The 13,308-nt window shown below is 37.4% G+C and overlaps 1 protein-coding gene across 1 annotated transcript in view; it reads right to left on the bottom strand.

Moving 5' to 3' along the window:
- The window catches only part of PCNX2 (pecanex 2), a 144,577-nt gene that overhangs the window by 14,660 nt on the left and 116,609 nt on the right, over positions 1-13,308 (bottom strand). Inside the window, exons 26-28 of the mRNA XM_065730527.1 lie at positions 7,611-7,864; positions 4,225-4,458; positions 1,712-1,815 (exon numbers count right to left, since the gene is read on the bottom strand). Of these exons, the coding sequence (XP_065586599.1) occupies positions 1,712-1,815; positions 4,225-4,458; positions 7,611-7,864 (592 nt within the window). The remainder of the gene's footprint in view (positions 1-1,711; positions 1,816-4,224; positions 4,459-7,610; positions 7,865-13,308) is intronic.

The following is a 13,308-nucleotide window of genomic DNA, read 5'->3' as shown; positions in this document are numbered from 1 at the left end:
TGTCTCAGATTTTAAAACGACATGATATAGAGGACTCCTGCAATTAGTAAAATCTTTGCAAATAATTGTCCTCAACATTCACACTTTCCAAGTTAAGCTTTTAAAAGTCTCTAATAGCACTACTATCTCTTTGCATAGTCACTAACTGTGTAAGCCAATAAAAGGAGGTGACACTGTTACTGTACCTGTACAACTGCCAAAACACTGTAATGAAGATTTTAAGATCCTGGGGAAAGTACATACAGCGTGATGACAGTTTTAGGAAGATTTTGTGGTATTTTTAGACACTTTTCTAAAGTCACTGTGACACATCTATTGCAGACCCAGATCAAAATCACTTTAATCTTTTCCGTAAAAAAAATCATAAATGCACATCGACTTTTCTATCATGTCCTTATACTCTAAAATTTGGATCATCCGAAAATAGGGCAATATTACTAAACATCACGCTAATTTGAATGCATAGAAATTAACTTAACCCAGAAAAAAAACCCACAAGAATATGGAAAAACAATATGCAAGCACCAGTAGAAAAGAAAGACAAAAGACACTTGAGAAAGCAGAAAGGGGCAGCACACCAAGAAATAAGCCATATGGGCCATGAACTAACTGAAAAAAAGACACAAAAACAGACATTACAAACATCTCCACAGATAACAAAGGTAAAATGAATATTTAAAGGACTGATTTATAACACAAAATACGTTCAAATTCACACATGCTGTCTTTGTTTTCTTGTTAACAAGACAAATCCTCCCTAAGGACCTGTTGATAGAATACTAGCTAGCTTTATTCACAGTTTTGTGCCAACGCAGCAAGGTCAGAGCGACTGTGTATTTACTGAACTTCTCTACTGTTATTAAATGCCTATGAACAGAGGGATTTCAAATACATCTAACAAAAATCTGAAACTAGGCGAGAAGGTAGATAAAGATGATTTATGCTTTATTATTATTTATGCTTTATTATTATTATTTATGATTTTTTATGATTTACATATGTATTTTTTTCAATGCTTTATCTATAGTATTATCTACTCAGACTAAACATTTAAATCAGGACAAAAGGTAGGTTACAAAATCCAAACAAATTAGTACCTCTGAGTGAAAATGGAAGAACCCCTAACAAAAACCTAAGATGCAGAATATATTAACAGTTAAACTTAATCAAGTAATCAAATTCATAAGCCAAATTTTCTAGGAAGAAATGCTTTGAATGAATGAATGAATGAATGAATGCAAAAGGTAGACTGAGAACAGACAAATCTGTGGTTTAGAGATGAAAGGATCTATCTTCCTCAGTCACCAACGTGGACTGGCACAACGACTGCAGAAAACAGTCCTGAGGAATACAGGACACTTAGGATTAACTATTTTTCAGCTAACTGGCAGTCAGATTACTTATTTCTTGTAGGGAGAAAGTCAGGATTTCAGTAGCCAGGCCAGAATCAAGTAAACACCACAGGTAACATATTCTTTCAGTGCAAGACTGCATTGAAAGATGTTTCATATGAAAGACTGGTACTAGTTATTAAGCAAACTATTCAAGTGAAAGAAGTCCATGAATGGAAAAAATGAGTGGAAAAAAACAGATTAGGTTACGAAGGAAACACTTCACCTTGGCCCAAGGTTCTGCTGAGGTTCTACAGCAAGTGAAAAAAGACCAACAGATCTTGGCTTAAAGATCAGAAGCAAGGATGCCTAAAGCTTACCTGATGGCCATGTTGTGGGATGCAGTTCCCAAAGCTCTTCGGCCCAGTATACACAAAGCAAAAGAAAGCGTTACCAGTGGAGAATCCTCATCACTGTCCAAGTGCTACAAAGTTTCAAAAGTAGCATGTTACTCCAAATATAAACAGCATCCTGAAAAGCATTTTAATACTATAAATGATAACACACAATAGAATCTTGTCTGTAGCTGGGTCTGCACACAAAAGCATTATTCACAATTAAGTAGAACAAGAAGGAAATCATCATGATCAGAGGCTTTCTGCAAAATGCCAGCTTATTTTGCCTGCTGACTAGAAACACAACATTCCAGTCTTAGGTAGTGAGATCCCAAAGGAGGAGGTCCCTGTTGGTTTATTTATTGCTGTTTGATTATTTTTCTTCAGCCATTGCTGTTAGACAGAGCACATTGTTTTATTGCTGAAATGCTGCAATTGGAGGCAGCAAAAGCTCATCCGTGGGACAAAGGGCACACATGAGACTGCTGGAGAGATTATGGTAGAAAAAACTATTCAGAAAACTTCTGGGGAAAAAAAACTTGTAGTGAACACCGATACATATCTAAATTGCTTGCCATTGAAGACACTGACCTCACATTTCAGCAAGGAGTCAACATACTTCATTTAAATTCACTAGAGTAGGAGAAATTTTTTTTTAACTGAAATTTTCACCAAAAAATTGCTTATTATCAAGCGGAAGGAAGGACTTCAACAATCTCTCATGAATTTGAATCTTTAGGAGGGTACATATTATTATTTCAGTCCATGCAATGGGTAATTTATTTGACTTTATAAGACTGAAGCTATTTATAACAGAAAATATAGCTCCTTCCAGAAATTATTCTGATTCTCAGGCTGTAGAATGAAGTTTTTTAAAATCTCATCTTATATATGACCTTACCTCTATACAGGAGGTGAATTACAATACAATAAAATATAAATATGTAAATATATATATATAAATGGGAGTGCACACATACGCACTGGTGCAGGCACTTGTTTGTCCTTATAACTCTAACATAGAGGAGCTTCAAGTCTATTGGATATGTCTAAATTTACTATTCTATGTGAAAGGTACAACCAGACTGCAAGTCAAAAGTGTCACTTAGCTGAGATTTTCATTGCAGCATGGAATTTTTTGTGAGTTGGAACTTGGGAGCTTAGACCAGGAGATGAGCAAGGAAAGAGATCACAGAATCACCAAGGTTGAAATAGTCCTCCAAGATCATCCAGTCCAACCATCCACCTATCACCAGTACCAATAGTTCTCACTAATTGTGTTGAGTCCCCTCAACACAATGTCTAAACATTCCTTGAACACCTCCAGGGTCAGTGTCTCCACCATCTCCCTGGGCAGCCCATTCCAGTGCCTGACTACTCTTTTGGAGAAGTACTTCCTAACATCCAGTCTGAATTTCCCCTGGCACAACTTGAAGCTATTCCCTCTAGTCCTATCAGTAGTTACAAGATGAAACATTCCCAGCAGGAGATGGTGAGGAAGGCTCAGAGGGCAATTTAATGAAAACAATTCCAGTGTAGTGATGTGCAGAGGAATTGGTGGAATGATACTGGAATGCAGAGGTGCAAGAAGGAACTGAAGTGGAGAAGAAATATCATGATTGAGCAATGTTATGCCGTGCAGATAAGGTCAGTGGTAGCAAATAGGATGCTCAGTCAGTGATCCTGAATGAAAAATACCCAAATAAGAGTGTATGGGGGAGGAAATACACACTTCTCATTTTTTCCCAGTGTCAGCAATAATCAGAAAATTAAACAGAGGAATATGCTTTGTCTGCAACTGTATTCTCCCTCAGGGCTATTGCGAGTATTCTGCAGAAATACAGTAGAGCATTTCTGCCAAATGATTGCTGACCATCAGTAATCCTAGTGACTGAAAGCACACGAATGTGTAGCGGCAAACTTGCCCTTGACCTTCTAGTGCTGTACGGTCACTTCACACGCTCCTGTGGTACAGTTCACATTTGAATTATCAGCCCTCAGGGGTGATATTTACTAGCTTAGTTAGGTATAAATATCTCTACCATTTGAGGATAGTACCCAAGCATAGGAAAACAATTGGAAAGAGCAAGCAAACATGGACAAATGTTTGGCATGCGTATCCAAACACTGGTTGCACTGAAGAACAGTAATGTCCTGATGGCATTCCCTAAGCACAGCCTGCTCCAGCAGCACTTCTGCAAGCACTTGTTAAATCCATGCTTTCTAGAGTTGATAAAATTAGCTGTGTTGGAGAGTATGCACGGTATGGAATTGGTTCTATATTCAAAGACTACAGCTTTGATTGAGAGTTTTTTGCACAAGAATAGTCTGTAATGCATGGTTTTATTTCCATTTTACAGTGCAAAGGTTTTTCCTTTACGTTACATTTAATAGCTTAAATGAAATACATTTTCCTGTATTAATCTTGGGTAACCATGCATCGTTTAAATCCAATCTCAGAAATTACAACCACTACAGATGAAAAAATGCATGCTTACCTCTGCCCTTTTCCTGGCACAGTACTGAATCCAGTCCAGATAAACACTGCAGAAACTAGCTCTTGTTATTCCTTGGAGACAGGGAACGTAATCTTCATCTATGTTAATGTTAAACATTGCAAGGTCACGTTCAATATAATGCCACTTTGCATAAGGCTGCAGTGTCTTTTGGATGGATTCATCTTTTATCCATTCAAGAATTTTGGGAGAGCTTGCTGTAAAGTATATTATACTCTGTTGACAAAATGAGCAAACATTAGTGACTCTGTCTCTGATTAAAGCAGATTTTTTTTTTATACAGAAAAGAATAAAATAAGACAACACTAGCAATTCATAATGGTAACTATTTTTCCTATTTTTTAATGCTTGGCTCAATGCTTCACCAGACTGTTTAGTTAGATGGCAATAATTGATATCTAAACAGCAGGAAATGGAAATAGAAGTCTTATATATTTAATACCTTGGTGCATTACAGGAAAACTAATACAAATCAATCGACTGCAACAAAAACATGGAATTCCTGCCTTGCAATGTGCAAGTTAGGGAGTACTAGGAAATGATATTGACAAAAGTTCAGAGAAATGTTGAAAAAAAACAGCAGTAGCTGCCCACATGATCCAAGTAGGTTTATTTTTCCTGTGTAGACTTCCTGCTATCTGAGTACAAAGCTTTTCAAATTCTTCAAAAAAGCACATTTCCACTGTGATTTAAATCTCATAAAGGTAAGACATGTCAGATGCGTCCAATTCAACTCTGAACCAACCCCCCCCCCCCACACACACACACACTCTTTAATTTCTCTTTTTACTCTGTATTTAGTAGCATCATTATTTTTGATATTTTGTCGATGAGACCAGTAAAGAATAATGAGTTGTGTGGAATCACAGAATCACAGACTTGCAGGGGTTGGAAGGGACCCCTAGAGATCGAGTCCAACCCCTGATCTTAAAAAGCTGATAAATGATGCAACTGAATTTATGTTTAAAAAGCACTGAAGTAGGAAAAGCACTCACCAGGAGTTCTTATACCAAATACAGAAATATAAGCAGTGGGACTCACATCTCATGCCTGTGCCTGAGTTTCTAAGCTTGAGTTCTAACCAGTGGGTCTGGAATCATTAAGATATTAGCTAGAAAAATCTATCAACACCAAATTTAAAGTTTGTTTTCAGAAGAACACAAAACCTCAGGAGAAGTTCCAGTCTTGCAAAGGAAGGTGACAGCAGCTGAGAAGGCACATTACAATCCTTTATCATTATAATGTTTTGTTTTAATTAAATATATTAATTTAAACTTGATTCTGAAGCCAACAGGAGATGAATGAACACAACTGAAGATGATGTGGTTCTTCTTTACTCATGAAACAGGAATATTATTAAGCAAATAAATGTATAAAATTAAAATATGACAGATCAAAATGTAAAAAGGACAGAAGCACCACCAGCCCTTTTACAAATCCCAGATGTCATCCACAATTTGTCCTTCAAACTGCACAAAAATACACAGGTAAGAGGAAAATTAAGCTCCAGAGGAAAAAAACAAGTCAGAATGATGCACAGTGGGAACAGTGCCTACATTTCTTGGCACATGGAGAACAATATGCTATCTTCTAAAAAGATTCACAAAGAAACAATAGGATCTGAAAACTCCGAGAATGCAGACTTCTGGAATAGTAGAAGACATTTAAACAAGAATATATTGAGAGGAGATGGAGGAGGCACAAGGGAAAAATATCACAGTATCTGAGCAGGAAATGATTTCAAAATGTATGTAGGAGGGCTACAGGTGACCCACTTTATTTGTGGAGAATAAAAACCCTCTTACAAGAAGAAATAAGGGCCTTTCTGGTCTGCCAGTGAAACAGCAAAATGAAATAAACACACAAAGAATATAAAGCTCAGTGCAACTCACTCTTAAAAGATCAATATAATAATTATTCACAAAGTAGAGGAGTGAAACCAAGCATATGGTTTCTTCACTGATCTTTAAAATACAGTTTGCTTTTCTTATTATTCTCACCTGTGTTTCCAAAGAAGCAGCTTCAGGTGGGAAAATAATCAGACTGGCAATCAGACACAGAAATAGCAGAATGGGCCACCTAATTAAATTCTGCTCTTAGTAGCAGTACATGAGTACATTCTCAGCTATATGGCAGTTCAGAAATGATCCAGCAAATATTTATGGTATTTTAAAGTACAAAGTACAGACTAGAAGCACTCCAAGCACTCAGTGTGATGGAGATGCAGTTGCTGCTGAAGCTTAAAGCTATGGGTTTTCTGAGTTTGTGATCTGTCTTACATGAATACCGTATTAACTAGACTTCATACAATTACCTTCCTGCTCCGTTAAAAGCAAAATGTCAGGGGTTTAAAATGTTCACAGTGGCCCAGGGTCTTCACAGCTCAAGATTCCTCCATTAGAGTGAGCTGGGGAAGGAGTGAATTCTCACCTCTGTTTCTGGTATTGTATATTTATCCAAAGGTAAAATTCTAGCAGCACTAAATAAACATGATGACAGCTTATCTCATACAAAACAACCTTCTCATCTTCCTAGGCTGTACTAAGGATTTTATCAAATTTCATCGAAGCAAAGAAAACCTATTTCTAAAATGAAATAAGCGTGTTTACAGGCAGTTTTGTTTTTAAATAATTAAACCAGGCTGGTCATCAGGCCTTGATGTCTGTAAAATTATTTATGAAACTCCAGTCTGTGTTTTACAGAGTAAACACAGAGTAAAACACAGCACTTTTGTGGTGCAATTATCTTGTTTTTGCCGCACTAGGTCACTTGCATAAAAAGGTGATTAATTTATTTACAGCAGGTCTCTCTCTATGGTTGACAAGAGCTCTAAAATTGTGGAGATGTAGGTAGGAAGGAAATGTCAGAGATGGTTGGGAGCTTTGGTAATTGGCTTAATGGCAGTACTAGTGGCATAAAAGGCAGCACTTGGCTTTTGTTGCTTCAGCAGAAGACAGTATTGCACAGAGATTTCTTCACTTGCTGGGTTAGAAAGGGTTTGGCTTTTCTGACAAACAGATATCTGTGTGGTCACTGTGATCTTAATAACACTGCAAATACAAAAAACAAACTGTCACAGAAGCTTTGCTTTGGAAGAATGCTTCCTCTGCCTCTATCACGAAAGGATGCTAACTCACCTTGACTTCTGCTTAAGCATGCTTGCAACTTCCTGTATTAAGTGGTCAGAGTCATATGTAGCAAAAGGGAGACACACGTTAATTATCCCTACCAAATACTGACCCAGTCTGACTGCCAGTAGTGCAAAGGAATAAATATAAAGCCAGTTACTTCAAGTATTACTTCTAACAGCCAGCCATCACTTTTGACAAACCCATATAGGAAAAAGTCCACTTTAGGCAAGAGTTTACCTTTATATAGTATCTGATAAGAATTCTCCGCAGATCGAACACTTGCAGCATTGTTGCAGCATTGTTATCAATGATGCTATATCCTTCGAGGATGTACTGGGTTCGTGTTATTTCCCATGTCAGCCATCGGAGGTTAAAGGCTGCATTACACGATAACAAGTGAGGCAAGTGTCCTGGCTTACAGCAGCAGCAGCCTTCATCGTCCTCATCTCCTTCTGTTATAGCCTCCACTTCTCTCTGCTGGCAATATGTCCCTTGGCAGTGAGGAAAAGAGAGTATGGTGACAGTTATTGTAAGGTGGGAGAAACAAACGACGTCTAGCTGGAGAAAGTATGGTTGAAGGGACTATGCATTTACCGAAAACCTAATAGAACTACAGCAACAAACTAGATGTGTAAATTTATTCACGTGCAGTAGAAAATGAAGTGCTGTCCATCACTTAGTCACTATCACCTATAAAAGCCTAAAAGGCCCAATATAATATCCTAGGCATTTGGTTCTGAGCTGAGCTACGGACCATTGCTTCTCCCTCAATAAAAACTCAACCAGGAAGCAACACTAAAGATTCTTGCTCCATCAGGCATAGTAAGCAAATCGATCCAAGTCCCAGTCTGTTTCTTCAAATAACATAAAAGACACAAAGATTTTACAGTCTGCCAGAACTCTTATAAAATCTGTGTTAGAGCAAACTATCTTTGAAAGCAGGCTCCAAAAATAACATGCAACTGGTTGTTCTCTCTCCCACTGGAATAAATGCTACAACATTTCTAATGAATAGCACTAGTGGCAGCACATTATGAGGACAGAACAGCTTTCTAATTAGCCAATTACATAGGCTCTAGATCAAAATAGAGTAAATATTTCTGTAAAAGTCATCTAAACTTAAAAAGAAGTTGTGAGGAAGATGCAGACGTAACACTGCTATTTTGCAGACTGCATTTCTGGCCAGCGTTGCACACACTTGCTGGCCAACCTGAGCTCTTCGGGTTTTGACATCTATGAATGTGGCTTCAAAACCATGTTGGACGCTACAAATTAAAACTTGAGATGGACACCCATGTATTTCCCACAAAGCTTTCAAGATACTTGAGCTATACATTCTAGATGCATGGACCCACTTAAATTTTACTCTCTGTGGGCTACTGCAGAACTTAGTCTCTCCTAAGTTCTCCATAAACCATCACTCAAGGCCTATCAGCAAGTGCACTTCAGAGGACGTTTTGTGTTCTCATAGTAAAAAACAGCAAAAAAAGTCACATGATTTAAAACACATCCTGTCTCTGAGAATGTTATTAGTATGTAAATAAAAGAGACTATGTAAATAAAAATAAGCAACATCTACGAACCCCCCTGCCAGGGCCAATAAGCCTCTTCTGTCATGACAATTTAAATAAGATAAGAACATGGACATATTTATAAGTGAAAACTTACACTGTGTAACCAATATTGTTCACACACTCATGTGTTCTCCCGTTGACTTCAAGGGTATACAATTATGACAAATTACTAAATACCCTAAGTAACCTAAATATAAACATGTTTCCAACCAAGTCTGCCACAAAGTGAAAAATATGACCTATCAAGCTGACATTTGCCATGGGACTGGACATGAACCAAACTGCTTCTGCTTCATATTTCACAGATTTCTACATGAATTAATGCTTAATGCTTAACAGCAAAAATGCAGCAACTGTGCTGGATCACTGGATGCTTTTCTAAAGTCAAGTCAAAATATACTGTATTCAAAGTGAAGTAGGAAATGGCACATCCCTCTGTACATAGGTTAAAAAGGGTAAAACAACTACTCAATATTAGTGCTGCTACTGTTATGTCTATTTTTTGAAAAGTTGAAGGTCTTAGAGTATTACATTGAAGTTAAGAGAAGATCAGTCCTCACCTCAGGTGCTAAATTAAACGTTGCCAGGTGTTTTAAAATGGTGAAAAGCACAAACCTAATAAACAACTGGCACTAATCTCACAACTAGTGGAATTAAAAGATGAGTTTACATTGTCTCTATTAAATCCATTTTTCTGTTTTGTATACAATATCCCATTTCATTCCTATGAGATACTGGCTATGTTTTAGGTTGTTATTATGTTAGGATTGCTGGTGTTAATAAATGCGTTATATTACTACTGGAGACTCTGCAATTACTAGTTCTTAATTCTAGTACTAGAATTACTAGTACTTAATTCTTAAGTCATGTATTTTGTGAAATATGGGACCAAAAGAGACAATAACTGGACAATTCAAGGGGCCCTCAGTGTTTGAGGGGAGCTGTCACCACATAGCAAACAAGAGAAGCAGCCACAACAACTATTTGCTTTCTCAGCTAATGCAACAGGTAAAAAAAAAAAATTATATCTATCTATCTATCTATATATCTCTGAGTCATCTGTGCTAGGTAATTTCAGTCAATGAAATACAATCAACGTTGAACTTGGGAAGATAGAGACATTCTATCTGGGACTGTATTATTACAAATGCTCTGGGAGGAAACCAAGGAGTTCATGTGGTCATTCCACAAATTGATTTCAAAGAATGATATCAGGGCTGTGTTCTGTCAACATCTGGCAAACATGCCCTCATTTAACAATGGCTGTCGGATGGACTGGAGTACCAACACCTTGGGGATTTGATGTTTGGATTACTTGGAGAGCCTCTGCTTACTTTTTAAAGGTGTGAGCTCAGGAATGGCCACTGCTTTGCCATAATAACAAATCTCTATTTTGTGTCCTTGATCCCAATTCATCCACTGATTAATATTTCTGAGCATCACCTAGTAAAGAGACTCAAGTTTGTGAAGACAGTAGGTAGATTTGATGCTCAAGCACACGTTGGTTTCCCTTATTTTCTGCAGTCAGTTCCAGACAGAATGCCAGAAATTTTCTCTTGTTCTTAAATGAATTATGCTTTCAGCCATTAATTCACTGTCTGGACTTCAATGCCACTGACTTCCACATCACTAAAAAACTTTATTTTACTGCTGCATTAATCCTTTTTTGTTCTCTACTTGAGATTTTAGACACTGGTACTACAAAGACTGAGAGCATGTACTCAGTTATATGCACCTAGCCAAAAGGGACAAGTCACAGTCAATGAAATTAAGCATTAATGTACATCTTTTACAGAACAGTGACACTAAATTTTCATATATGTGTTATAAGCTGATGATTAAAATGTCAATTTTATATTGGTTCTCCAAAAATTAGCAAGTTCAAGCAATTCTAAGAGAATTATTCATTAAACCAAAGAGCAGGGTGCAGAACGTGCACTTCAGTTATGCAATATAATTAAGTGTAGTACCATTAAACATCAAAATACAGGAAAATGTTTTCAATGGTAATTAGTCATTTTAAAATCTGATGTAGAAAGAAAGAAAATAAGCTTCCTCACTTCACACAGCCTTAGCCATTCACTGTGACCCTTGCTAGTACAGATGAGACTGATTCATTTATAAGATACCTAACACTGGATGGTTGCCAAAAATTCATCAATGCAAGAACACGCGCCAGATCAACAAAGCAAGGTCAATCTTATGTGAGCTCAGGAGAAAATCAGTGTGAGAAGTTGAAATGCTTTTTTCCTGACACATCAGGACTTGAGGACTGACTTGTGTGCTGCCAGAATGATCTGACCTAAATGGAAATAAGAACATTGAAACTGAAGTATTCGAGAGAATACCCAAAATACACTTCAACTAATAACCAGTTAACCCTCTACAACTTAAGGTATGCTTTTTAATTTAATTTTGATAGCTCAGTGAGTGAAAGAAAAAGGATTTTTCAGTTCTGCAGGACACAATGAAGAATGCTGTGAGACAACATCTAGATGCAGTTTTATGTGTCCTTTCTGCTCAGTACAGCAGGTGGTGTTACCACCAAGAAGCATAAAGAGCACAATTAAACATCTTCTCCTGAAACAAGTCTTGTATATACCTCTAGAAACAAAGGAGAGCAAATACTTCACAAAGGACTGAACCAAGCTCCAAAAGGAAACTCACAAATCCCAGAACTGGATGTATTCTGGAAAACAGCACCTGTTTTGGCTTCTTCCAGCTCTCTTCCTTGTAGAGCTCGGATTATGAGTAACAATTTCTAAGTTGTGATACCTTCAGGTTGTTCCAAAGAAGTATCTCAGGACTTAAAAACAAAACAGAACTAAAGCAATACTAATTTCTCAAACATCAGATCTACTAACCATAAAACTGTGATTCAGTTTTCAAGTATTTCAGGTGCTTGCATGCCTGAAAACTAATACATTTTCCAAAGTAAACAGTCGGTCCAATAACACACACCACATCCCCTCAAAAAATGAGCTGTGCCGTAAAACCCCAGGTGAAAGAAAGCATTCTCAGAGGACGTTGGCTGTTAAACTTACAGCTACCAAATAGCAGAAGAACCTCTCACGTCACCTATTTCGGAGAAAAATGCAGGCAACCTTTTATTTCCAAAAAATACTTATTTTCAATAACAAAGTTACTGAGCATCCAACATTTTCCTTCCATTCAGAAGTTTGCCCCAGTACACACATATATACATACAAAATTGTGAGGGAGGAAAGGAAAAAAGGCATCAAATATTTATTCTAGTCCACGTTACAGAAACTAAAGCATTCTATTCGAAATGCATAGATGGTTCACACTGCTGGGGTATTACTGTGCACCTAGAAAGGCTTCTGTACTGCAGATTTCTTGCATTCAACATCACGTCTTCCCCGGTTTATGTCTTTTCAATTAAATCACTGTGATTAAAGCAAAGAAATCTCTGCAGCCTTTCTGTTCGTGCCCATTATACTTCTGAGCCTCGTGTCTCTCAGCCTTTGTTCTTTCCTGCAAACAATGTGCATTCTGTTCTTTTAACCTTCTCTTGAAAGAGATGAGTTAAAAATGGCTGCTCTTCTCTGAACTCCTTGTGTTTTCCAAAACCTTTTGATGGCTTTGTGCATAGAAAGAACATACTTCAAGCATGGTTTCAGGAAAGACATGAAGGTGGGCACTTTTATTTCCCAACAGCGTGAAGTGATTTGTAAAAGTAAAAAGTGAATACTGCAATCAGTCTTTAAATAAAGAATGACTCCTGCTAGTGCTACAGAGCTTTCAGACACAGAAATCAAACACCAATAAATAATCCTTGCACTGGTAAAGTCCTTGCTACTGTAATAAAGCTACACAGTGTATATATATATATACATACACGCTGCCAAAATGAGTAACTGTCCTTATTTCTTAGAAATCATTACTGTGCCTAAAGCACATACCCTAAACTGGCTGCATTCATACACCATTTTGCGTGAGAAATAAACTAGCTAACACAGAGAAAGCCCCACAGGCGATCCCATCCTGCTGTCACAGCTGCTTGCCACTATGTACAATTACATCCGTGCCTGCACTGTGCTTCTTGCGCTTCTTTCCTTGGTTCATCTAATGAAGTTCCAAGTGAAGCGTGAATATTGCACGTGCAACATTCAGCAACAAAATCACAGCACAGATTTAAAAGTTAATTACATGACTGAAGAATACTAGGAATGAGCTAGAAAACAGCTACTCAAGATATCAGCATTACCATGCATAAGTAATTTCAGCACACGCTACACCTAACTGGATGGTCTCCAAAAGACATTTTGTTGAGGCACAGACTAAACAGGAAAATATTTTAAGTCTTCCTCATTCTACATGGTGGTAGATATTTTGACATT

This window comes from Cyrtonyx montezumae, unplaced genomic scaffold (assembly GCF_038088225.1).
Source record: "Cyrtonyx montezumae isolate F1298 unplaced genomic scaffold, pur_monq_1.0 scaffold_0, whole genome shotgun sequence".
NCBI classification, from domain to species: Eukaryota; Metazoa; Chordata; class Aves; order Galliformes; family Odontophoridae; genus Cyrtonyx; species Cyrtonyx montezumae.
Note: the sequence above shows the minus strand (reverse complement) of the source record. Positions and strands in the feature narration are given on the sequence as shown.